General features: G+C 46.8%; 1 protein-coding gene across 1 annotated transcript; it reads right to left on the minus strand.

The window, feature by feature from the left end:
• Positions 1 to 1,507: 1,507 nt before the first annotated feature.
• Positions 1,508 to 24,347, minus strand: NSUN2 (NOP2/Sun RNA methyltransferase 2). Its single transcript, XM_034998922.1, has 16 exons — positions 23,850 to 24,347; positions 20,672 to 20,743; positions 19,828 to 19,912; positions 18,276 to 18,468; positions 16,104 to 16,178; positions 14,920 to 15,050; positions 12,072 to 12,145; positions 11,325 to 11,455; positions 10,838 to 10,934; positions 8,306 to 8,490; positions 7,975 to 8,067; positions 7,148 to 7,283; positions 6,760 to 6,840; positions 6,466 to 6,604; positions 5,205 to 5,244; positions 1,508 to 2,490 (listed from the first exon to the last, which is right to left on the minus strand). Exons 2-16 carry the CDS (start codon positions 20,711 to 20,713, stop codon positions 2,175 to 2,177), a joined length of 1,818 nt encoding a protein of 605 aa, XP_034854813.1. The 5' UTR covers positions 20,714 to 20,743; positions 23,850 to 24,347; the 3' UTR covers positions 1,508 to 2,174.
• Between the last annotated feature and the right edge of the window lie 2,859 nt (positions 24,348 to 27,206).

Below are 27,206 nucleotides of genomic sequence, written 5' to 3' on the forward strand. Positions count from 1 at the left end.
ACGTTAGCCCTCTTACTGCAAAGAAAACAGCAATGGTCAGAATTTGTCGTTACAGTGTCACATTGTTAGATGAGCTAGCTATTCAAACCAACGGTCCCTCAGTCCCTCGACCTGGCCACACAGCAGAACGATGTAGGGTTTAGAGTCCATGCCAGCCACATGCAACAGAATCTCTATGAAGTAGGGCCAGAGATCTCCATTGTAAAGAAGGTCTGGAGGAGAAACTGTGAGAGAACTCAGATTCCCCTTCCCTTTAGTTGGTGCTGAACGTCATGCTGGCCCTGATCAGGGACGGTCTCCAGGGAAGCAGCTGGAAGGATGGTCAAGTGTGGCCTTGACAGAACAGTTGGGCATGGGAGAGTTTGGATCTGTGTTCCAGAGCCAGCCAAAGCAGGGGATTAGAACATGCAAAGGCCGAAGAAATAAGTAAATGCAGTGGGGCAAATCAGGGCCATCTGATACAGAGGGGGGTGATCCACACAGATGGAGCATGGGCTGGAGTCAGATGATTGCTGTGACGGGCTTTAAACAACTGGCAACTCGTTTAAACGACAAACTCACAAGCACGTGTTTTTATGTACGCTGTGTGTGTTCACAGAGACGTTTAATTCCCAGTTCTGTCTGGTCTGTGAGAAATGACACCTCGTAGCAACGAACACACCTAATTCCAGACCTCAGTTTCCAACCACCGTGCTCCATTAAAGGGACCAGGGCTGCAAGTATTTCAGCTGGGGTATTTTTTTTTTTTTTAAGATTTTTTATTTATTTATTTATTTATTTATTTATTTATTATTTATTTTATTTATTTATTTATTTATTTATTTACTACAGAGAGAATGAGAGACAGCATGAGAGGGGGGAGGGTCAGAGGGAGAAGCAGACTCCCTGCCGAGCAGGGAGCCTGATGCGGGACTCGATCCCGGGACTCCAGGATCATGACCTGAGCCGAAGGCAGTTGCTTAACCAACTGAGCCACCCAGGCGCCCTCAGCTGGGGTATTGATAAAACGCAGCTGTTAACCACTGTGCCCGTTAGGGGACGGGGACACGCAGGCTCGCCACGCCACACTCTCCTGACGACGCTGAGACTGGCCGTGAGGGTGAGCCGTGTCACCAGGCCCCAGGACCCTGCCTGACACACAGCAGGGGCTTCCTAAGTGATGAAGGAAGGCGGCCCCACGGCACCTGCCTCATGAGTATCCCCTCCAGGTCCCCTAACAACAGGGCCCGAGGGAGCCCCGCTAGGGCTGCAGAGGCTTCTCACCTTGACAAACCCAGCCCGCACCCCCCCCCCCAACCCTCCCGGCAGTGGAGGTGTGAACGCTGCCCTCTATGGAACAAGAGGGGAGCCCACAGGAAAAGCTTCAGGTCCTGTTGCGTCAAACTACTCCCTCGAGAGCAACCTTCGCATTAAAATTCCTTTCACAAGCCGAACGTTTCCATTTACCCAAAAATAAGTTTGTTTCTTCCGCCTCACCGAGAGTAAAAACAACTCATGCACACATACACGTCATCATTAATAATTTATTTCAATGTTCCAAGGATCCCAACCCCATTTAAAACCTAGACTTGCAAAACACTCCATTCAATAAAAAGACCTAAAACCCTCGCAATTAGTATCACGAGACTGCGTACTCTGAGAAAAAAGAGTTTATTATTTTACCTTTTGTTACAAAGGCACAGAAGTCATCTGAGACCTCAGATGTTAACCCACCATACATTAATGTCGCACTGCTAATGCGCAACTTGATATAATTATTAAAATTTACAGGATGGTTTTCCAATGACCCATGATGAGTTATAGATTCTTTCTATAAATAATAATTAAAAGAAACACCGGACCATAAGACCAACATAGACACAACAAAGGCGACCTGAAAATTCCTGCAAGGACAGTTTTGTTTCCTGGGAGGAGTAAGACTAATGGTGACAGTCTACCGTGGGCCACAGGCACAACGGACCCAGTTTTGCCAAAGAAACAGTAAAATGAGCAACTTCTAACAAAGCTAAAAAATAAATGAAAGCAGTACTGAGATCGTTCACGACTGTTCTATGATTCCATCCGTCTCCAGTCTTCAAAAACCTGTACTCACAGGTCCGAAGTTCCGGGCCTGGCCTTGAACACCGAGGCGGAGGCCCCTGCAGGCTGCCCGTGCGGACGGTGCCGGGGCCTCCTCACCGGGGCAGGGCGGCTTCCGCCGGGGCAGGGTCTGAGGGACCCGAGGCGGCGTGCGCGCTGGTGTCCGTGCTGGCGTCCGCGCCGGCGGCCGGCTCCGCTCCATGCTCTGCCCTCTCCTCGTCCTCCGGCGGCCCAGAGCTGCCTGCGCCCTCCTGAGCCAGAACAGTCCCTTCCTTCTTCTTTTCCGCCAACACCTCCAGTCCCATCATCCTGAGATAATGAAGCCGTTCGTTCTTGGGCACAAAAGTCCGAATGGAGGCCTTTCCCCGCCATCCACATAACACAATGGGACACTGAAGGGTGTCTGGTTTCCTACAAAAAAGTGGTTGTGTGTGAGTATCGTGTGTCCTCCTAACTGCACTGAAGGATTAAAAGGCAACCTTTCTGAAAACAACATGCCCAAAGCACTGGAGCATTTTCGTCTGTGATCTTACGGATGGTTTTCTCCAAGGAAGATCAGCTCCTGCTTAAGTCCTAAATATTCTCAACCTGCTCATGTTGGCCAGTTTTTCTTTCTAAAAGCTCCTAATGGAATAACCCCCACAGCCAGAATTCACACACACTTCCAACGTTAGAATTTCCCAGTACTTCCATCTTCTCAAAGGTGAAGACCTACCCACGAGGCCTCACGTCTGCAGAGCCGCGCTGGGAGCCAGACCGCCCTTGCTGCCGACACTCCGTGCTTCCCCTACTTTGGGCTGGGTGACCCCAACTCTTCTCGGTTACCCACATGATAGGACGGGCCCCCAGAACACTCTGCTCGCCCGTTTCCAGCATGCAGTGTTATCGGCGCCCAAAGCACCCCTGCTTCCCCGAGTCTGCTCGATCCTGCCGCACAGACGTGCCCACCTGCTCGCCAGGCGGCTTCGAGTCCCCTTTCCTTGGCTGAGATGCCAGTTACCGTGTGACTCACGTGCCCCTTCCCAAGTACCATGCAAATCATCGTTTCCCTTCAGGTGTGACTCTGCTCTAGTATTTCGGCTCCTAGGGCCCCATTCAATCAACCCTACGTCCTGCTCTACGCGATGCCAGGCATCAGGGTTGCAGGCAGAGGTTCCAAGGAACTAACACAGGAGGGTTCTGATCAGATTTAAAAAAAACACACACAGCAAAAGAGAAGGGGCTGAACCACCGAGAGACATAAGCCACGACAAAAGAGAGGGAAACTCCTCAGTACCTTTCCATACTTCCCCGGGGAAAGTCGGGACGATACACGGAGAAAACACGATGACAGGAAAAGACAAGAGGCCCCGACGCCCACCCCTTGCTGTCTTTCCATCTAGGGGCTCCGGCAGCTGCCTCAGCATGCGCGCCGGCTCACAGACCTGGAGCGAGTGAGTGGAAGAGCACACGCTTTCCGTACCTTTCAAACCCATTTCTGGGTCCCTGTCTAAGCGCTTCTGCGACACCGCCCCTTGCTCCCGGAAACCCACAGCCTGTTTTCCTTTTCTTGGGTTTTCCACGAGCACAGAAGCCGGCCGAAGTGTCGCCCACGGAGACCTTCTCTGACCCGGCCGCTCGCCCCGCAGATCCCCGCTCGCTGTCGCGTACCGCAGACGCCTGGCAAGCGTGGTCTGCGCCGGCTGCCGAAGCTCGGCGTGCGCCTGGGGCACCGCCCGTCTCCCCCCGCTCCTCCCTGCGTCTTCTCTCTCCTGCCTCGCACCCCCTCCCTAGCTGATCCCACCTCACGGACCCGGACCCCGACATCGGCATGAGCGCCTGCAAAGCCCGGTTCCCATTACACCGCCCTTCGGAGCTCCGGCATCGAGCCCGTGGCTGACGCAGCACTAACACGCTCGTGAGCCCCGAAGATCCACGCCTGGAATGACCTCTCCCCTTAACGCCCAAAACTTCCATACAGCGGCCTGGCCATCTCCTGCTGTCTATTCCAGCATTTTCAAATTCAGTATGTCCGTTCTCCCCCCGCTTTCCCGTTCCTGGATGACACCTGTGTAACTCAACCCAGAAGCCGACCCTGGGCACTCCTGCACCCTCGCCACCCACAGCCCACCTCGTGTGCGCGACGTCCTATATACAGCCCCGCCGGACCCCACGTGCACCGCTCTTGCCAACCCTTGGGCCCGGGCCCAGGCCCCTGCCCCAGCCCCAGCTGCCCACTCTTGCCCTGCACCCCTGCCTCCCACCTGCACACTCAGGCCCACGCCCAGGCTACTGTCTTCACAGCAGATGGAGGCGGTGGAGACCATGCAGGGGGTCTCGGGCCTGTCCTCCTCTGCCAGCTCCACGCAGGCTGCCTTCTAGCTCATTCCTTCCTCAGGGCTGGTGCTTCTCCACTTCCTTCTCACCAGAGTCTGGCCAAATACCACCTCCCAGAGAACTGTCCACGGCTCCACCTAAGCTCTCTCCCAAATCCCTCTCCAGCCCTGTGCTGTTTTCTTTCCTCCCCTTGGAAGTGGTATTTTACTTTAGAAAGAGGTGGCTGCGACACGTGAAACCAGACCTGGGTACAAATCCCGACCAGCTCCCCAGCTCTTCAGCCGCTCTGGCCAGCGCTGACCCTCAGGGCCTACTCTCCGCAGACTCCTGAGGGCTGTGTGGGTACTTGTGAGCACCACAGGACAGCGGTCACGCAGGAGCAAACCCTCACCCCTGCCTTAGGACCCTGCCGCCTGACGCGTGCGAAACACGGAACCCATAGACCCGGGGTGAACCCACGGTAGAGACGGAAAGACTCTCGACTTTCAACCTTTACTTCATTCTGTTTAAGACAAAAATCAGAACTAGATTTCTCAGGCACAGAGAAGCAGTACTGCACGTTTTATTCTCTAAATGAAAATTTTGGCCTGAGCTGAATGTTCTGTAAGAGAGTATTCTACTGATGATATATAATTATATATAATATGACATATATATTAATATATAATACATAATTATGTACGTCTAATCATGTATATAATAATAACATTTGTTCTAAAATTTCTACAACGCTATCTTCAGGAGAATGCTCATCAGAGGCTCCCACGACCATCTACAGTCCCCCCACTGGCGGGAGCACCCACACTTACGTAGGGTCTGGCTCATACTTCAGGACGATGCTCCCCTTGGCTGGAAGAGAAACAGACATGTGTTGGCGAAGCTGTTTGTGTGTCCAGCATTGCAGAGAGAGCGCAGCAAACAATCCGCACTCTTGGTCCTCAGGATCTCCATGGAGAAAAGAGGACTTTCTTTCTAAAAACACAGAGCCACTAGCAAGCCGAGCACCAAGCAGACCAGGCAATGTGGCAGGGGACAGCATCAGACCAGTAGGGTTTAGGTGAAAATACTCAGAAAGTCTCTCTCAGCAGCAGGGAGCCCGCAGTTAACTACTGGTTAATTCTCAAAATTCAAGATTAAACAAATAATTGCTCCAACTTCCAGAAACAGCATGAAACACACATAAAAAATGTCAAAAATTATACCCCAACCATCTAACTATGAGATTAAGACAAAGAAGAAAACAAGTGCAAATGGTCCCTTTATCCTTTAAAATAATCTCTACTTTAGATGCAGCTCCTGCCTGAGACACCAGGAGACAGATTCCACACAGCATGTTTTGTATCTTTCAGTTTCGTACATAAAACATACAACCACAGAACTGCAGTAACTTGATTTGAGCAGCTTTTGGGCCAGCTGAGCCAGAAACAGTGAACAAAGTTATAAAAAATCAACAAGAATGAAAAGAAAAACAAAATTAGAATTCTTGGTGGAATTATTTTTGTTCTTAGGTGAAAATATCACTAGAATAATTCTGAAGTGGAAGTTTATAAAACGTGAAAACGCCGTGACCGAGCATCTCCTTTGCGGGGCCGGCCAAGCCGCGGGAGAACCTGGCAACACCTACAGCCTGCTCTAACCTGGCTGATAGGATGCCAAGCAAACGCGGTAGTCTGTGCTGATTAGCATCCTGTGACTCAGGACGGGACGCACACAAGCCCGAGCACTGTGCCCTGCGTCCCCGCGGGGCCCTGCTAGGCTGCGGGCACTCGGGGCTCTGGCTCACGGGACGGCCAGGGCCCAACACATGCAGACACCTGTGGGCTGGTGGGCGGCACAGGCCTCCACATGGCCGGGGGAAGCAGGGCAACCTGAGGGGTGCCTCTGGCCCTGGGTACGCTGAGATATGCCTCTGTCCCCACAAAGCCCTCTGGAGGCTGACGAGAAGCAGTAGAGAGCAAGGCACGACATATTAAAATCTAAGACTGAGAAAGCTCTAACAAGCTTGCACACCCACGTCTTCGTTGTCTTTATGAGGACAAGTCACGCCTCAATGCAAGTCCAACGGCTTACCCAAGTCCTTGGCTTGGCTGTAGGTCTCACTGCTAAGTTTTCTAAAAAATGGATTTTCCTGGGTTAATAAAATTTTAACATCTTCTATTGATACAGTGATAATTCTTGAATTAATAAACGGATACAGCGTGTATATGCCCTGTGGGAGTAAAGAGAGGCCACCATCATGAATGAGGACAATCACCCGCTGTCCCCGAGGCCTTTCCACACGCGTCCCCAGCCCCCACCTCCCCGTGCGGCACCCACGCCCGTGGGCTGACCACCGGCTGCTACTAAGTCTATGCCCCAAAGTACCTCCTGTGCCAACCGGAAAGCACAATCAAACTCTTCACCACTGTTATTCCGACACCACACTTTTATTCCAGTGTTTATAACCTGCAAGTGAGACAGTGAGATGACACACACATATAAATAAAAGCTGAATATTCAATGAAAATAACCCCTTGTGCCCCAGGGAGGCAGAGCTGCGAGTAGGGAAGGGAAGAAGAAAAGGAAGAGCTTACAAGTCTGACTAAGTCGGGGTTCTCATAGCCTCACTGATGCCCTCAGAGGAGGCTGGTCTAGTGTGGCTGCTGTGGACTGCCGATCAGCACAGCAGACATGACACCAGGAAAGCCGGCGCCCGAGCCCACCTCCACCCCAGCTAGAGCAGGGGCCCCCGGGGCCCCAGCTGTGCGTGCACCTTCATCCGCTCGCTGTTGTTCACCAGCACATTCCTCAGCTCCTTGGAGACCATGTAGAGCTGCCTTTTCTTCCCTTCCGTAGTCCTAGTCAACAAATTCATCTTCGGGAACGAAGGATCCAACGCATAAAACTTCCTACGAACGAGACAGAGCTGCTTACGAGTTTGGTTCAAACGTGACAGGTGCCTCCAGCACGGTCTCTCTCCCGACGGAGCTCGGGTTCTCATCTGCGGCTCAGGGCACTCGGCCGCGCTCGCCCAACGTCCACACTTGATGGAGGTCACCGCAAACTGGAGCAGGGACCTTCACTGACAAGCACACTTTCCCTCTCCCGCTGCTGCTCCAGGGACCTGGCAACACCGATGCCCACAGAAAAAGGTCACGAGCCACAGGGCAGCACAAGCGCTCACCGCGGTGACTGGACACTGAGCCTTAACTAAGCAGGAAGAGATGAACCGGAGCCCGTTATCCTAAGCACCTTTCCCCTCTGTTCCTCCCAGAAGTTTCCAGTTGGGGTCCCCAAGCTCCCACCCAGACCCAGTCTCCACGTCCCACACAGGACCTGGGCAGACGGCCACGGGTCTGGAAGCTCCGCCGGGGGACTGACATTCAGGGCCGCAGTCCAGTCCCCCCGCCCCCCCCGCCCCCATCCCAGCCACTTTACAGTCTCTGGCAGCTCGCCGTACACTCTCTGAAGTGTCACCCAACTCTACCAAGCCGTTACGAGGAAAAAAAGGTGTTATACAGAACTAAATAAAAATATATGGCCAAATGTGTCCAGTTACACAGTTATAACAAGAATTTAGTAGGTTCAATTAATCCTTACTGGATAGGTGGAAATAATGGATCATCTTCAGGAATAAACACAAACGGATCTTCTTTAAATCCAAACAACTTCATTTTCTTAGATGGAGGAGGACTGAGGAGGGAATCGGGACAAGAAACATGCACTGTAATCAGTCCTAAGGTGACAGGCCAGCAGTGCACTCCCCCTGCCTGCTGGCCCTCCTCCTCAGCCCCGCGTGGCCCCGGGCTCTCCGCATGCACGCGACCCCCAGCCACACACCGTGGCACCCACCTGCTGCAGGACGGCCCCGCGCCCCTGCAAGCTAAGGGGCTGGAAGACACGAGGGTGCAGACAGGACCCCTTCTCTTACCCACACACTCCGTCCTTCTTACTTCCGCTGTTCTCTACGTTCTCGGGTCTTTCCGTTATGTCTGTGTCGTCCATCCCACTGATGGGTTTACTCTCCAGCTCAGCGGGGTCCGCAGCTGCTCCTTCCGTGGGATGTGCAGGGCTGGACCGCACAGGCTCTCTGGGCTCCACCGGCTCGCCCTGCAGCTTCAACAGGGGACAAGTGCATCTACACTCCAAGGCAACCCACTTTACACTGCCATAAAAAAATGAACACTCACGACACAAAACCCATCGTATATCTCTAAGGCATTTCACATACAGAGGCAACAGAGTGTTTTGGAAGTATCTTCAGTCTATTTGCTGTTATACACAGAAGTCGTGGGCACGGTTTCCCCCCTAATCCCACAAAGAGCACGTGCAGGCTATTTCCCAGTACAGGCCGAAGACGCAGCCAGCTCATCCGCATTCAGAGACGCTACTGGGCACCTGCCGTGTGCCAGGCACGCTCAAGGACGAAAACGGGCCAAACACGATCCCGGGGCAGCAGACAGGGCCAGGACACACATGTCAGTAAGTGCAGCCTGGGAAGGCCAGTGCCACCGCCCCGGACACACGGTGCCCGATGCAGGCCCAGGGCGCCCCACGGAGCGCAGAAGCAACTGTAGAACAACGAACGAACTTCGGAACTGGGGCCACAGTATCTGGCTTAAAAAATGAGCACAACGGTTCACTTACGGAAACTGCTCAATATGCATTTTAAACAAAATACTAAATAAAAAGTTATTTAAAACGACACGCCCTAACAAGTCACAGGGTTGATGAAATTAGAGGACACGTGGCCTCAGAAAAGTGGAACCCACTCCCCAAGTTGACAAAGCTCTAAAGCAGACGAGCTGCTGGGACTCCATGCAATGCAACACCACCTCCCAGAAAAGAGCTTTTACTTAAAGGTAAAAGACAAAAGAGACAAAAAGGTCACCCACACACCGTGCCCCAGTGGCGATGGCCTGGGCCCTGCCCCTCCAGCTCCTGGAAATGCTGATCCTCGCCCCTCCCAGCCCGGCTCCAGGGCCCCTTCCCCACCAGGCTGCTTCTGCGCTCTCTCTGTCGAAGACCAGCAGCTCGGTCTCCCCGGCTGGAATGCCAGCTCTGTGCTTACAGGTCCCCTCACTCCCACATCGGGGCGTCCTGAAGACAAGCAATCTACCTGAGCCGTGCGCCAGGTATGCTTTCTCACTGCCGCCCCGTGACCAGTGCAAGGACGAGGAAGCTCAGACTGTAAATTCACACGGCTTTAAAAACTCAGTATGAAAGCACGGAAAATAACTCATTAAGAACTGTGTATATGATACAACAAAAGAATATTTTAAGTATACCGGAATGAATAAAATACTAAAATTTCGTTTTCCTTGCACTTTTAGTTATCTTTATTTTTTAAAGATTTATCTATCTGAGATAGCACGAGCGTGCAGGAGCGATGGGGACAGGGAGAAGCAGACTCCCCACGGAGCAGGGAGCCCGATGCGGGGCTCGACCCCAAGACCCCAAGATCATGACCTGAGCCGAAGGCAGACCAACTGAGCCACCCAGGCGCCCCTGTGTGCACTTTTAAAATAAAAGTGGCTGTAAGACCGTGGAAGGTACACACGCAGCTGGCACTCCACGTCGATGACAGCGCTGCTTGGAGTTCCTGACCCAGGAGTCCAGGGCCAGGGAGAGTCCGGACACTCTCCAACCTCCACAACCAGCACAGCGCCTGCCCGGACATGCCGGTTCCACTCCTGGGCCAGCAGTGGGGCCGGACACGCAAACGTTCATGCGGGTTAGCCATAGCCCAGGACCACTCTCCTTTCTGCCTCTGCAAAGCCTAAGCATTCTTGTCCTCCTTTGTAAGCGTTCATCTGGAAGAATACTGACTTTCAGACTGTGACCCCAGCCATGTTCTGACATTACGGAAAGGCTGAGGCATAAACTAGCGAGATAAATGTCATGTTGATAAAAGAGGAGGGCAGCCGACGTTACATGGAAAGACTTGAAAGGTTGCCCTCCTACTCACCCTCCCTGCTTCAGGGTCTCCTACAACAACCCATTAGGATGGCTCGGGCCTTCTCTGTTTCCTTTTCGGCCAGGCCTGGACAAAGTCTCTGTCACTGTCCCCCACGGGAAGACAGGCTGGCCTGAGTGAGGCTGGCAGAGTTCTGTCATCTGCAATGGGCTCAACTGAACCAACCCCCAGGGACCAGAGCACAGAAGCCAGCTTGGGGGGCTCTAACTCTGAGCCACAGAGCAGTCATTATGTCTTTCAATTTTTATTAAATAACTGAATTTAAGATGCAGAAGGAATGTAATCCCCCAAGTATGCCTTTTTCATGGATCTATCCTTTAAGACATTGCTGCTTTCTTGGAAAACTCAAAATTTAAATGAATCCCTACCCCCACCACACACATGCTCATGCTCAGCTGCTCTCCACACCCAAAAACTGTTCCACTGACCACCGTCAGTGTCTGCCCAGAATGCACAGAAAGCTTACATGATATGCCACATGCTTACCTTTGGTGGACGTTTATTCCAGGGCATTGAAAACTTTTTCACTAATACTGCCACAAAGAACCCTCCAGTATTTTGATGATGTGGTAATATCCTAAGACTGGGAAAAAAAAAAAAAAAACCACAATGCACACTTTTTAACTGATTCAAAATATATTCTTTTAGTATTAAGACAAAAACTGCAAAGATGACCTGTGACAGAAAAGTCGTGTCTTCTGGTCAGTATTCCCGCAACCCGCACTCATGGCACGGCCGCGTGGGCTGCGTACACACTTGAGGTAGTATGCGAAGTTCGAGCGTTTGGGCCCTCACCGCTGGCTGTACTTAGGGATGCTCAATGCCAACAGCTAACAGGAAATGCAAACTTCTTTCTTTCTTGCTGGCACGTTCACACCCTGAGTCGACCACACGCATGGCCCAGGCCTTGCGGGAATGCCGGAGGGTCCCAACTCCCCACCTTCCCAAACCTCTGCAAGCCTTACAAACTCACCAACGCTCTAGATGCATCGCCTGTAACTTCTCGGGGTCCTTTGGTGGGAACATAGTGGGCCGGATCTGGGTATGTCTGCTGTGAGGAACATCTTCCCACTCCGTAAACCACTGTCCGTCTTTCGTCATTACCTGCAAAAGGAGAGAGACAGCAGGACTCCAAATCACAGTACTACCTAATAATACGAAAATCACAGGGTGCTAATGTAAATGCGCTCAAACATGGTAAACAGCAACTCTCATCGCTCTCCAAAGCTGAGACTGAGTGGGAAGAGAAAAATGAGACGATCTTGTATTCCATCAAACAGAACAATCATTTTGTAAAAGAGCACTTTCCATGTAGGTTTCTTTTATTTTGTTTTGTTTTTTAACAACGCTCAGGTAGTTTCTGGTTTAAAACTGAAAAGTAAATGGTTTCATATTAGAAACGAAGCTTGAATCCCAGCCAGTAATAAAAATACAGCAGAGCTACACTTACGGGGATGAGAATACACAATGCTGATTTCTAACTGCAGGATAAGGCAGGGAAACTTCCCCATTGCCAGAGAAAAATATTTGTAGAATTGTACCATTTGTCATTCAACAGAATTTGAAAATTAACTCTAAACCAAATCTGACTGCACAACCAAAAGTAATATTTACTGACGTTACCCAAATGTGGCTGCTTTAATTTAAAACGTTCACGACTCTGACAAGCCTGGCAAGCTGTACCTGCTCTTAGGAGCCAGAGTCCTCCCAGAAAGATTACCTTCCAGTGTGTAATTCCAGGCATCCACTTTAGTCCTGGCAACTCAGAAGAGACATCAGCAAGCTCCAAAGCACCTACATACAAAAACAATAATAATAATAATAATTTTCCATATTATGCCCCGTGAAAAAAACCAGATGCGAAAGATCACATTCCGTGTGGTTTTATTTCTACGAAATGTCCAGGGAGAGCAATTCCATGGGGACGGAAAGCAGCGCCTCGGCTCCGGGGGCAGGGGCGGCACAGGCAGGGAGCGCACACAGGCCCTCAGAGCACTCCGTGGGGGGTCAGAACCGGCCGAAGCCTGGCCGGTGGGGATGGCTGTGCACAGACACCCACTGAAGGTCACTAGTCATACCCTTAAAACGAGGGACACTGGTGGCATGTGAGTTACTGCCAACGAAGCTGCGGAGACACGCGGCAGGTGCAGAGTCCCACGGAGTGCCCAACGTGAGCCCCGTGGCAGTCCCCCACAATCACACCACGAGGCTAGGACTCTAAGCATTCGACCCACTTCTGGCTTCTAGACACACGCCAGCTAGAGGACGTGGGTCTTCATGCCTTTACTTCTAGTAAACAACCCAGAACCAAAAAGTAACATTTAAAGTGAACCGTGAAAATTTGTAAACATTCTGTTCCAGGCCCAAGTTAGTTTTCGAAACTTGTGCAGCAGGGCAACAGCCCAGCTTTAAAAACAGGTGTGCACAGTAACAAGCTCATAAGAAGCTGTAAGATGGGGCCACGATGGGAACCCTCTCAAACATACCTCCAGCCACAGATCACGGATACAGACTGCACAGCCTCAGAAGAGGAAAATCCAACAAAGCTCCACAGAAGCTATGAAACGCTCAGACGATTATAAAAATAAGAGAGTCCTCAAGGCAGAGGTGTCCTCGTAAGAAATCTCTGACGAAAACATTGTGCTGACTTGTACTATTCTATCTGAATATTCTTACTTCTAAAAGCAAACACTAAATAATAGAGCAGCTTTGCAGAAATTAGCTTTGTCCCGCACACCCTGCCCAGGCAGGGCTCAACAGTGACCCCTGCCACCGTGGGGGTCAGGAGAGCCGACGATGGTCCAGTGTGTGCAGACTGAATGCTTATCAGCCGCTCTGCCTGCAGCCAGGTCTGAGCTCCTTCGGGTGGGGACTTCACTCCTCCCAAATCCTCAGTCACTGTCAAGTGCAAGGCTCAGCAAAGAACCACTCTTCCATGAAGCCATGCCGACACACGACGCCTGACGGACAATGGAGACGGAGACCACCCTGCGGTCTGAAACCACCACATGCAGAAAGATGGCCGTCACAGCAAACCCAGAGTGGAACCCCGCCTGCCCAGTAAGAAGAAATAACGCAGCAAAGGACACCTGCGGTTACAGTCACCACTCAATGTCATCAGTCCTTCTCTTCATAAGCCTTTGAAATGAAGTCCCACCACAAACGTGGAGACTACGACCCTACAAAGAACACCATTCAGAAATCACACCCTTACACAGCCCGACTTAAGCAGAGCCAAACAAAATCACAACATACTAAGTTCCAGTCTCAAGGACTCCGAGGGCGAGAACAACTAGAGGGCAAACTACAGGTAAGTCAGCCACTGCAAACAAGGTAACTGGAAGCCGAGACAGCTGTGGGTACTTGTCTCGGTATGTATGTTCCAACTTCCTTCCAACACGTGTGTAGCAAATGTGGAAACATTCCATTCTGGAATCCTAGTCTGAAATCCCTCATTATTGGCTTTAAGGAGACTATGATGGGAAAAATTACCATATCGGTAAAAACTTTAAGAAGAGATATTTTACATCAAACCATTATGGAAACTATCGTTTAAAAACATTTCATACCACCTGTCCGGTTTCTCGTGTAGAACGGTGTGCTAAGACCTCACACCCGTTAGAATGGCTACAATCAAGAAAGCAGAAAGTAACAAGAGCCGAGCTGGCAAGGCTGTGGAGAAGTGGGAACCCTTGTGCTCTGTCAGTGCGAATGTAAAACGGTGCAGCGGCTGTGGAAAACAGCATGGGGGAACCCCCAAAATGAAACAGAATCATATCATCCAGCAATTCCACACAATATACACCCCAAAACCTGAAAGCAGCATCCTAAAGAGTTATCTGTGCAGCCATGTCATCTCAGCACCAGTCATAAGGACTGAAACAGCGAGCACCTCAAGTGTCCACGGACAGACGAGTGGGGAGACAGAATGTGGCGCATGCCCACAGTGGGGCATCCTGAGCCTTCAGGGCTGAAGGAAGGAGATCCAGACACCGGCTACAACACGGAGGAACCTTGAGGACAGTGTGCTAAGTGGAATAAGCCAGTCCACAAAAAGACAAGTATGATCTGATTCCACCCGTGAGATCCCTAGAGTGATCAAACTCAGAGACAGCAAAGAGGATAATGGGGTGGGAAAATGGGGAGTTGTGTAATGGGTCCATAATTTCAGCTTTGCAAGATAAGGAGCTCTAGAGATTGGCTACAGAACAACATGAGTGTTCTTAACACTATCAAAACACACATTTAAAAACAGTTAAAACGACGGTAAACTTCAATTTACAAGTGTTTTCCACAACTAAGATTTTTTCAAAAAAACGACTGTGATAAGGACTGGCGTAATTTTTCAAACTTAAGAGATACCAAATAGGTAATCGTCATAATTCATTAAATATGACAAAATCATTACATAAGCATGTTTGTAAGTAAGGGTAGCTTGCTTCAGGGTTTATAGGCTAATCATACTAGCAAATGCCTGAAAAGATCTATGTGACTATATACTATGGCAATCAACAACGTTTTTGAAAATCTCATACCAAGATTTTCAATCTTTTGTCCCGCACACTTACCTTCACTTTTTTCCAGCAAAGATGCTATGACTGCTTCATCTTCAACGGGGTTTAGTGAACACGTAGAATACACCATCCTACCGCCTTCCACCAGCTGCTCAGCACCGCGTGTTGCGATCCGCAGCTGTAAGCTAAGGGTTGGATACTAGGTCACCCTGAGACCAAACCTATCCATGCAGCACACACAGCACCCATTATACCACATATTTATTACACGTTTTTATGACAGACTTATAATAAAATACAAAACAAACAATTGCCACAAAAAGAACTCTTTAAGATTCTAAACAAAGTTACAGTAAACCCATGAGGTGTTTCATATCAATCAAAAAAGCATCTCTCTATATAAACAATTTACTATTGTTAGTAATTTACTATTCTGTTAGCCCTTCCCGAAAAGCAAAGCACAAAGCTGATTAGTGACTGAAGTCAATATATTATGTGAGTCTCATCATTAAAAAGCCTCCATATCTGTACATACATTTAACTTTCCTTTCTATGAACAACTTATGTCCCTTTGTACATTCTAATCCTAGTATCTATTTCACAAGAAAACAGTTAAAAAGTATTTAACAGAGAAACAAAATCTCCTGCTGGAGTTATTTACAGTGAATATTCATTAGTACACTGTAGACTACCCACAATTCTATAATTAAGAATGCAGAATTCTAATGTTAAATGAAAAAAAGAATCCATAGCCCTGAAGACCATACACTCAAGACTGGTATGCACAGAAAAACAGTACAGCGCGCCAGACATTACAGAAGTTATCTTTGAGTTACGAGATCTTCTCTTTCTTCTATTTTTAAGAATTTTCCAAATTGTCTTTAAAGACAGTAAGTATTTGAGATCAAAATGTTAAAATAATTCAACACAAAAGACCAGAAAACAGAACGAAGATGAGTGAGACAGTAAAAGGTAAGTGGTCATTTCACGGGAAACAGGTCTTGAAATGTTACAGGAAATTGTCATAAAAGGCACTTTTGATAAATGTGTACCTGAAATGTATACATACAGTCTTCAGTTTACTACTCTGAAGAGATTCTGAAAACTACTTCTGATACGGACCCAAACTCTCTCAACAGTGACCATTAACAAGTCCAGCTCCAGATGCTGTCCCCAAATGCAGCGATAGCCCTCCCCTGCTCTGTGTGGGACAGCGCACCGGATACAGCCTGACTCACCCATGCAGCTGCAAGCTATTTAAGGTCGTCCACTTCTTCCAGACATCAATGTTTTTTCTCATAGTGCCATCTCCACTAGAAAGGAAGATATTTAAGAACTTAAAAACTCTGACCAGGTAGACCGATTAGAGTTTAACCATTATGTCATATCCAAGCTAATTACAAAATGGGTATTTTTATTATTATACACACCAATTAGTACACCGTCTAAATTCTCACAAACTACCATCAACTTTCTATTTCTGCTCTAGGGACACTAATGACATTAAAACTTTTAAATTATACTTTAATTTTCAATTAGATGAGGAAATAACAGAATTGAACAGATAACCTCATTCAAGACTTATAGATGTTATCAATTTGCTTCCATTTGAGAGAAATCCTAGCAAAACTAATTTTCAGACCTAAGACACAGAACTGTGAAGACATTTGGATCCTGCTACTTAACAACTCGGTTAATCAATAGTGGCATATTAATCAGATTTACGTGAGTAATGGTAAACTTATAAGGGATTTTCCACAGCAAATTCAATTAAGCCAATTTAACTTCTTTATGAAGATTTTTCTATGCATCAGTTAAACATTTTTGATTTTCTACTTCTACTTAATGGAAATTATTTCCATGTAAATTTTATAATACAGACTTGATCAATTTATCTTTCTGTCCACATCTGACTTTAACTATCCATTTTTTTCTGGATCAGCTGGCTTTCTGTAGAGTTTAATCTCCCTCGGTGGTCTAGTTAACTGTCTTGAGGGGAAGGGTCTACAGGAGAATGAAAATGCCCTATCAGATATAATGGCTTTCAAACCACCACTTGCTGGTACAGTGGTGGCTTAAAATTCTACCATAATATTTAGGATTTCCTCAGCTTACAACGCGGTGCTCAGAAGGTCCCTGCATTCTCCAAGATGACACAAGAAGTGAGTTACAGGTTTCTGGTCAAAAGAGCACAGGAATGGGAAAACATCTGAGCTAAAGGAAAATCAGACAGCTGTGGCCCATGACCCATTTTAAGTTTTATTTCACAAGGCGTTCTTGCAAGAATTTTGAAGTGCCATCCTATCCATACTACCAACTTGCAGCTCTCACAATGAGTTCTGTCACAAGCAGGCAGTCTGCTGTGGTTTAAACGCGATGGAATGTGGTAGCGGGCGTCTTATGGAAGCACCACATTCCATGCTAACAGAGTTTTGTGGTGATTTCTGCACTCCCAGCTCGACAAATTCGTGTGCTCACAAGGTGACCATGGCCTACGTCACTGCCTCTGGGAACTTAAGACAGATGTTTAGTTTTCTCCTTTTCTTTCTGGAAAAACTCAGTTATTCCATAAAAACTCACCCATGCGGCTGCCCTTCCCCTGCTCTGTGTGGGACAGCCCACTGGATACAGCCCGACTCATAAAATTATCCATAAAATTCTCTTACAGGTAAACGCTAACAATCTAATATTTACACATAAAATTTGAAGAAATGTATGTGTACAAATACAGGCACAGTGAGTTTCTCAAAGGTCTGAACTCCTAAATCGCAGCGTGCTGAGTAACAGAAGACTTGTCAAGAAAACCCAGTGTGAGGGTGCCTGGGTGGCTCAGTTGGTTAAGCAACTGCCTTCGGCTCAGGTCATGATCCTGGAGTCCCTGGATCGAGTCCCGCATCGGGCTCCCTGCTTGGCGGGGAGCCTGCTTCTCCCTCTGACCCTACCCCCTCTCATGTGCTCTCTCTCTCTCTCATTCTCTCTGTCTCAAATAAATAAATAATTCTTTAAAAAAAAAAAAAAAAAGAAAACCCAGTGTGATTCCGTATCCCTCCAGAATGAGGCAGAATCAGGAAAGGGAGGAACCATCATTCCTAACGATCATTTCCTGGATTGACAACAGAGCTTATGATGCTACTACCCCCTCAGGGATCCCCTCTGCCCCTGTGAGGACTACAGAACCGTTCCATCTTGTGTCTCTTCCTTCCGTACCCTCGTTCTGCTGTGCTGGGTGGCACTGAAATTCTGAGTGTCTGTCGTCTAATTTAGGGTCACAGGGTCTTTGTCTTCATACCAGCTGCCACGAGAACGTGTACAACTCTGTGTGTATCTGTGTGCAAATTCACATCAGTCTATATTTAATTTGATTTCCTTAGTGGATTTTAGGCTTTTTGGTTTCTTAATAACATAAATACCTGCAAGGGACGTCACATAAGATGCGATCGTAGAAGAGAATCTCTTTCCTCCCATTCACATCTATTTTGAGTCTAGGTATGCTGGACGCATCGTGGTTGACCACCATGATGCAGGGGCTGCTCAGCCTTTTGGCCTGATGAACGAGCAGATAGCAACGCTTGTTGTCCACATCATTCGCGATGACGAACCCCTCTGAGAACATAAAGTTATAGTGTCAGGTGAAATGCAACATAAGTAGAATAATTTTCTGAAATACATATGCTCCTGGTTGGCAGACTTCAAGAACCAGCAATCCACCAAACTTTAAGACCCAAGCATAAGATTTGCCAGAATAAGCTAAGTAGTCCAAAAAGATGGCTCAGCATAGATTTTTATGATCACATAAAATTCTAAAACTGCAAGATCTATTTTTTCAACTATTCAACAATTACTCACTTTGTAACAATTATTATGCCAGAAACATCTTTTCTATTACTTTTAGTAACAATTAAAACAAAGAGAGCGGAGAGAGAAAGGGGTAGGAGACAACAGAATCCCCTGACAAGTGTTTAAAATACTGCACATGTATGCTGGGCCTCCATTCTCGACCCCGTGAATGAGGTTTCTGGGGTGGGGCCCAGGCTCCTCCTGAAGGCTGCCTGGGTGATTCTGGTCTGACCCCCTGGCTAAAACCCGGGTGCAGCCTCTTCTCATTTCTGGTTCCACCACCGGCAAAAAGGCACATACGCCTAAAAACATTTTATAGTCAAGATCGCTCTTAAGAAAATATGAAATGCAAAACACTGATAATAAAGAGGCTCTTTACCACTAATTTGGAAAAAATAATTAAAAACAAAAGAATAAAGAAGCCTTTTAAACAAAGTTATTTGTCAGAAAAAAACCACTTAGAACAAACAAAGCTAAACAAGCATGCCCATTAGAACAGAAGGAGAGCAGGTGGCTTGAACAAAAGAAGGGGAAATAGAAGCAGATAAAACATTTGAAGAGTAACACCACCACAGACAGGCGTCTTCAGAGAACCCCCAGAAAGGAGCACCAGCGACAGCAGATCACAGCCATGGTCTGAGCCCTCTGCAAGCTCGGAACACCCCCAAGTCCAGGATGCAACGTCCAGCACTGTCGCCTACCGCAGGGGGATGGGAAGCTGGCGGGCCTGACAGCAGCTCTTCACGACACTCTACTGCCACTCCCGTGGGCAGTGAGACACCACAAAACCGACCAACACAAAAACCCAACATGACAGTGATACTACTGAAGATCCAAACTGAAATCGACCTACTATGGCTTAATATAGAAACACCATTTACTTTCACAGAAGACACATGTAATTCTAGAATGAAGCCACCCTCCCACCCCGATGTACAAACACGTTGGTTTGGGAACCAGTCACAGTGGCACGCGAAATGTCCAGTTCTACTTTCAGGGACAGAAACCCATCTGCTTGTCACAGAAGGCTTAAAGACCCAACCCACAAGCAGTGTTACCATCTCTTCCTCATCTACACCCAGCCAAGTGGCATTCCAACCCTCCACAGAGCAGTCTAATGCATACCTGGGAAAGGGACATTCATGTCAGCATGTAACATTTCAATTAACTGTGTGGTCTTTGATCCAGGCGCTGCACACATATCTAAGATCTATTAAAAAGCAAGAAATGTTTGAGGTTTTATTTTAAGAATTCAAACATTCGACACTTAATTTAAAACAATTTTATGAGTCATTCTAATATTTTGATTTCTAAGACTTAAATACATTTCTTTACAGAAGGAATCTACAACGTGATATATTGAACATCCAGGGATCTCAGGAGAAAGATACTCTCACCACAAGAACAGAATGACCCTACAGACCAGGGGAGGCACTCAATTCAGGGGAGGACAAGCAAGGACAGTAACTGCAAGCAGCACTGTAAGGGACAGAACTCCCAGGCCTCAAATAGCCCAGCCACTTGCTGGCCCCCAAACCCTAAGCTAGTTGCTTCTATTTTTCTTTGCCTCCTTTCCCTCATGTGGAAAAACAGGGACAGGGACCGCATCTACCCTCACGGGGATGTGTGGATAACCAAATGAATTAATGTATGAGAAGAGCACAAAGCAATGCTTGGCATGTAACAAGTTCTCAGGATGTGTTCATCACGATTTTCAATCTGACTGAGTCAGTCAAGACCGATGACGATAATCTGTGCAGTAAACACATTAGTGAACAAACTTTAAAAGAGCAGAAACACAGTCATGGGTTGTAAAATTTAAGTAAGACAAAAATGCAAAAAAGAACCTAAAATAAAACACAGCATTCTCCATCAAAAGCATAAAAAAAAAAAAAAAGCAAACCCAAGAATTATATTAAGAAAAAAAGGTGTCAACAAACAAAGCCACTTTCTGTTTAATACACAGTACCTTATGGTGAGGGTGAGCATTGAGTAACAGTGGTGGAATCATGCTCACGGCTTCTTGACGACTGATATTTCCCTTAGAAAGTAAAATTTTAAAAAATCAGGAACAATATTTAAAAAGGCAGAAATTTTCAGTATTAGGCATTATTTCATATGCAACAGAAAAAGACCACATAATCCTCATACGTGCAATAAAACAGTTAATACTATCACACAGAACATTACGTAAACAGTACAGGTTTTTATCCTAGAGGGTAAACGGCTGCTACCTAAAAGGCTAAGGAAGAATAACCATGAATGGCAGAACTTACTGTTAGAATATTAGAAATGCAGGTATAATCCTGGATTTTACAAAAGAAAGGGAAGTTTAAGCTTATGCTGCCAGCTCGCCCTCTTGAGAAAGAGCGGAAGCTGGATGAGCAGCTCAGACGTGGACGAGGGCACCGCCATACCCTCGGCAGCAGGGAGCGGTCTGTGCTCGAGCCTCCGAGCACAGGACAGAGAGCCACTCGCAGCAACTTGTCCCTCTCAGCTAAAACTGCAACTTCTGTTTCAGTCCTACCTGTTTGTAGGAAGAGCCCACGTCTGCCTTGTCCTCCCGAGAACTGCCCCTCAAGAAGGTGAAGAGCCCAGCCAGCGCTCCCACGTTCCACCATCCCCACTCAGCCACCAGCCCTCTAGGTCTTGGCCGGTGGGCAGGGCGTTAATGTTAACACACACGCCTGTTCAGACACGTTCTTGACGGGCTCCAGCACTGGCCTCTATCACTGATCTAGTTCACCCGCCGTAAGACTGAATGCCTCAGAAATCATCATTTAAAAAGCAAGAGGCCGTCCGCTGCCGGAGACCTCTGCCCCATGACAACCTGGCTCTTCTGAACCTCAACAGCCATCCGGGCAGCCGCCGCTCACCTCACACCTGTGCGTCTGTCCAAACCAGACACAGACCCACAGCCGAACCTGCGGATGTTCACCTCGTGGGTTTCTGGCCAGCAAGGAGTCTGTGGAGACTATCCGAATCTCCATCGACTCACCAGGCACACTGATTCCAGGCTCCAGGTTAAACGTACGATCCTGGTAAGCCTGCCTCCTGCGTTCATCCAGGTTTTCTATCAAAGCATCTGAGCTGTACGGGGACAGGGTCCCTGACTAGACAAGCCAGCCGTCAGTCACTTCCTTTCCACGCATGTTCTGAAGAGGCTCTGAATACCCCCAAGAGCATCTCCCCCTACCGACGCCTGATCAAAAACCTGTACCGGTTCCCTGCAATCCAGGCTACCGACACTCACCTCCCATCTCCTCCACCTAAACGCGGCTCTCCAGTCTGCCCAACAACGGGGAACTCGCTCACCACAAACCCTCTGCTCTGCTGAAATTCAAACCTGAACTGTTCTCTTAGTTTACCTTCACCTGACCTTACATCTGGATGGAAAGTGCAGCCAGAGAACCCCTTCTTGTACTGACCCAAGGACAGAATCAGGAATGGGCAGCACCTAGCTTTGTTTCTCCCTCATGGGATTGGGGGAGAGGGTGGAAAGCCCCGGTAAGCAGGAGGCCAGTTTACCAGGTCACCTAAATGGACAGAGCGCCACCGTGGCAGGAGAGAATGGGGCAGGGCCAAGGGCCTCAAGGGGAGATGTGTGGGAACCACAGGGAGCCTACAAGCCCGCCCAGGAGCTCAGGATGAAAAGAAATGAACACCATCTAGGCAAACACAAAGGTTTCCTTGGCTAGAAAAAGGAGACTAGAGAACAGGAATGGGGAGCTCGGATTTTAAATGACAGAGTGACAATTCCAAAACACCAAAAAGTTCAACAGCGAAACACGCAGGTACCTGGTTTAACTGCATAAGGCAGGAGGGAACGGCTACTCTGAGAGAGCAGTTGTGAGGCTAAAGCTGAGAAGTTCAGGGACCGAACCGAACCAAAGAATTCAGGATTGCAAAGGTGAAAACAAGGTGTCGTGGGAGAACCAAAGTTGTCAAAGTCAAATTTTGTTGGTTTTTTGTGGCAAAGGTGGAGCAGAGACAGGAGCCCGGAAAGAATAGACACAACAAAGTGGGAGCAGATGGAGTGGCCCGTCTCCCAAGCGAAGCCTTCCTGCACAGTGCGCTGCTTGGCCCAGCGCCATGGCTGGCCAGACCCAGGAGGAGCAAGGAAACGATACATCAGGGGGACAACTGTGGCTGAGACCCTCCCTGAGTTCCACAACTTGACGGGCCAAAGAAGAGAGCACTACTGGGTATTTTACCCCAAAGATACAAAAGTAGGGATCCGAAGGGGAACGTGCACCCCGATGTTTATAGCAGCAATGTCCACAATAGCCAAAGAGTGGAAAGAGCCAAGATGTCCACAGACAGATAAATGGATAAAGAAGATGTGGTCTATATACACAATGGAATATTATGCAGTCATCAAAAGGAATGAGAGCTTGCCATTTGCAACGATGTGGATGGAACTGGAGGGTGTTATGCTGAGCAAAATAAGTCAATCAATCAGAGAAAGACATGTATCATATGACCTCACTGATATGAGGAATTCTTAATCTCAGGAAACAAACTGAGGGTTGCTGGAGTGGGGGGTGGGGTGGGAGGGATGGGGTGGCTGGGTGATAGACATTGGGGAGGGTATGTGCTATGGTGAGTGCTGTGAAGTGTGCAAGACTGTTGAATCACAGATCTGTGCCTCTGAAGCAAATAATACATTACACGTTTAAAAAAAGAAGAAGACAACAGCAGGAGGGGAAGAAAGAAGGGGGGATAATCGGAGGGGGAGACGAACCATGAGAGACTACGGACTCTGAGAAACAAACTGAGGGTTCTAGAGGGGAGGGGGTGGGAGGATGGGTTAGCCTGGTGATGGGTATTGAGGAGGGCACGTTCTGCATGGAGCACTGGGTGTTGTGCACAATGAATCATGGAACACTACATCAAAAACTAATGAGGTAAAAAAAAAAAAAAAAAAACTAATGAGGTAATGTATGGTGATTAACAATAAAATTTTTTTTAAAAAAAAGATGAGAGCAGCTTTAGGAGTCCTCAGAAATTAAAGGTGACAGCACATTTTTCCATATGCCGTATCTACCTCGTCGCTCCCGGTGACACGTGTGGACAAAATATAACCAAGATACTCATGCACATTTCAAGCTTCAAGGGAACCAACAAATCTAAAGAAATCTACTCACAGATTCGGTTTCGCTAACCAGAAACTGGTGAAACTTTTCCAATTGTGGAGACTTTCTCAAGATTTTTCGACTTAAATTTGTGTGCCAGGCAAGTTCTTCAGGATACCTAACCAAAAAGAAAATAAAGCATCCACGGATTATATATATTAAAGTGCTCTCTTAACAACTTCCTGCTTTTACAGATCATATACTAACTAGACACCCAATTTTGCTCTACTTCCTCACATCCACGATCCTCTTCGTACAGTCGGCCAAGACTGCAGGATGTCTAACTATATCATAAACCAGGCAGAAACAGGAGAGCCGGGTGGCTTGAAGAGATATATATACGACATTACCATAAAATTGCAATGATGAATGTTCAAGAACAGATGAGAAAATGGAGACTCCTCTGCTCTTCACCATGTATGCTAACAATGGTACAGAGGCTATTAGAAAAAAAGTCAGTTAAGCATCTGACTCGTGATTTCGGCTCAGGTCATGATCTCAGGGTCCTGGGATCAAGCCCCAAGTTGGGCTCTGCGCTCAGAGGGAAGTCTGCTTGAGATTCTCCCTCTCCCTCCACCCCTCCCCACATTCTCTCTCTCTCAAATAAATCTTAAAGAAAAAAAGATATAACAAATTAAAGAAATGCGGATCACACAGTTGAACTATCAAAATGTTTGATATTTAATTGTAATCTTTTTAATGGTATCTTTCACGTCTAAAACAAAACAACCCAATAATGTATTGAAATACTTTACACACCAAAAAACCCTGGGGATCACTGCTGCATTGACTTGCACTCCTAGGCTGTTACTTGTATAGACGAAGAATGAAGAAGCATCTCCTGCCATTTCTGTATTTAAACTTTCTAGAACGATGACATCACCAATTAGGAACAGGTCCCTTTAAATGTGGCTCACACAGATCACTGGGCCCCAAGGCTCCAGCTGGCCCACTGCTATGACCCAGGCCACTCCCCCAACCCAGCGCCAAGCTATGCACTACTTGGTACTCGGTGATAAGTCTCACTGCAGTTTTAGTACTTATTACTCAGCATTTCCAAGCGTCACATTGTAGCTAAGGTGACAGACATGAAATTGAAACCAGAACACTTGCAAGACAATGTATTTGACTGCTTTGAAACAGAATGATTAGCTGAAACAAACTCAGGCCTTGAAATTTTAAGACACTACTCGACTATCATGCTATTATGAGATATATCTGGGAAGTACTTTCTACCAAATAATGAAGATGAAACTGGCTGAATCTGTTCATGGCCACCCTCCCGCTATCCCAGCACTTTGTCTCTATTCCCTATGTCTGGAACCTTCAATATTTAACCTGCTTCAAAAATCTAAAACCAAAACACAACCATACTTATCAGGCCATTAAAAAAGAATTTAGTTTTAAATACTCCCTTTGGCCTCCTTAGAGGTGAAATGGTAGGAATACACTCAGATTTGCCTTCACCTGCAGTATTTGGCAAAATCTGCTGTTTCAGTGCAACCTTTGCAAGACTGGGGAGCCAGACACCTACTTCAACGAAATTTCTTAAAACCCTGAACTGTAATGCAATGACTTTTATGAAATTTCTTGCAACCCTGAACTGTGTGTGATCAATTACAGTGAATCATGCAAGTTATCACCTTGCCAGATCACCAAAACATCATGAAGTTGAATGTCACATGCATTCAATCAACCATGAATTGTTCAATCTAGCTATTAATCATCAATAGCTGAATTTTCATTTTCAAATAAAAATAAAGCAGATAAAATCTGAGCAAATATTTCCTTATGTACCTTTCAGATTGAATTTCCATTTAAAAAATGTAATTTTACTAGGATGAAAATTCCATGGCAAGTAATTAAGATTGTAAAAGCTATTAATCTTTTGAAAAAAATACTTAAGAACTTTAAAATCATTAAATACAAAAACTGACCGTTAAAATGAAAAAGTATGCATCTTATACAGTTTTAGGAACCATTTTTTTTTTGGACCAACAAATGTTTACTAAAATCTTTGTAGCTTTTAACATCAAATAAGATATCTTAAAGAACTAAATTTAATTTTTAGTTACATAATTCGAATGTAGCTCCTGAGTCTTTATAAAGTCCTACTTGGAAACTTGTCATGTCTTCTGAGGATGAATTAAAAGCATCACTGTCATCTTTATGCCCAAAAATTCTTACAGGAAAAAAATCTCTATTAAAATATACATTTATGACAAGTCATATTCAATCCACGTTAAAAAAGAACATAAACAGAATGACAATAAGGTATACTCTCAAAAACCAATCGTCAAAACGAGGCTTTTATAAGAATGCTTTGGGATAATGCCTTAGAGTTCTGAGTCCACAAAAAGGAAAAGAAAGAAACCTGCCCAAACTATGAGTCCCATACTTAATAGCCCTTCTAGAAACATGGTTCCCAAAAACACTTTCCTAAATTTAATTCCACTATGTACCAAAAGCTTAAAATACTATACAATTTATTTCTATTTTTTGAACAACATAGAAAACCACCCGAAATTTTGGTAAGTTTCTGCTTTGCTTGCTTACCAAGAGACTTATGGGTAGCCCACAACTGACCAGCAAATTTGCTTGTACAATAGAACTTGTTATTCAACTGTCACTGATAATAGAAAAGCTGAGTGTTAGGAACCCAAATCACACAGTATGTTGTTCACACCCTTCAGTTGGTGTTCTCAGATTTCAGCAAAGAGCAATGTGAAGAGAATCACCAGTAATTATGAGAGAGTGATTCCTGTTCCTTCTTGAACCAGAGAACCCACAGATGTTGGAGAACTGCCTATTCTCAGATGTTGGAGAATTGCATATTCATGGACCCCTTGCGGCTGTTCAACAATCAAGATGGAAAAGCACCTGTTAAATATTATAAGGGCTAACAAAAGTTGAACTGCAGTTTGCAGAGAACAATAATAGCAAGCGTAATTCTCATATATCTGTTGGAACCTGCAGAAGAAAATGCCCACAATGACCCATCCATAGGCACCTCTTTCCTACAGGATGCATGCTTTTCAGCTCCTCCTACTGACCTGTCAGACTTCCTCATCTGAAAAGCTGCATTTCTAAACACAAGGTTTAAGGAACAAAGGTTTTCTGGTAATTATATGAAGCAGCCAACATGCAAGACAATTAGAAATGTGCACAAAGGCAACCTTAAACCCACTTCTTTTGAAAAGTATCAGATGGTCCCTGCTTCAAACAACAGTACCATCAGTCAAATCTCCAAACCAAGGTACTGGTTAAGTGTATAACTTAGCTACTAGGAGAGGAGAAGAAGCTTGAGGATGTGAAGGCTAGTTCACTCAGCAATGTCATAGGTCCAGCAGCTAGAAAATCATTTTCCTT

This window comes from Mirounga leonina, unplaced genomic scaffold (genome assembly GCF_011800145.1).
Source record: "Mirounga leonina isolate KUSES-001 unplaced genomic scaffold, KU_Mleo_1.0 Mir_95, whole genome shotgun sequence".
NCBI classification, from domain to species: Eukaryota; Metazoa; Chordata; class Mammalia; order Carnivora; family Phocidae; genus Mirounga; species Mirounga leonina.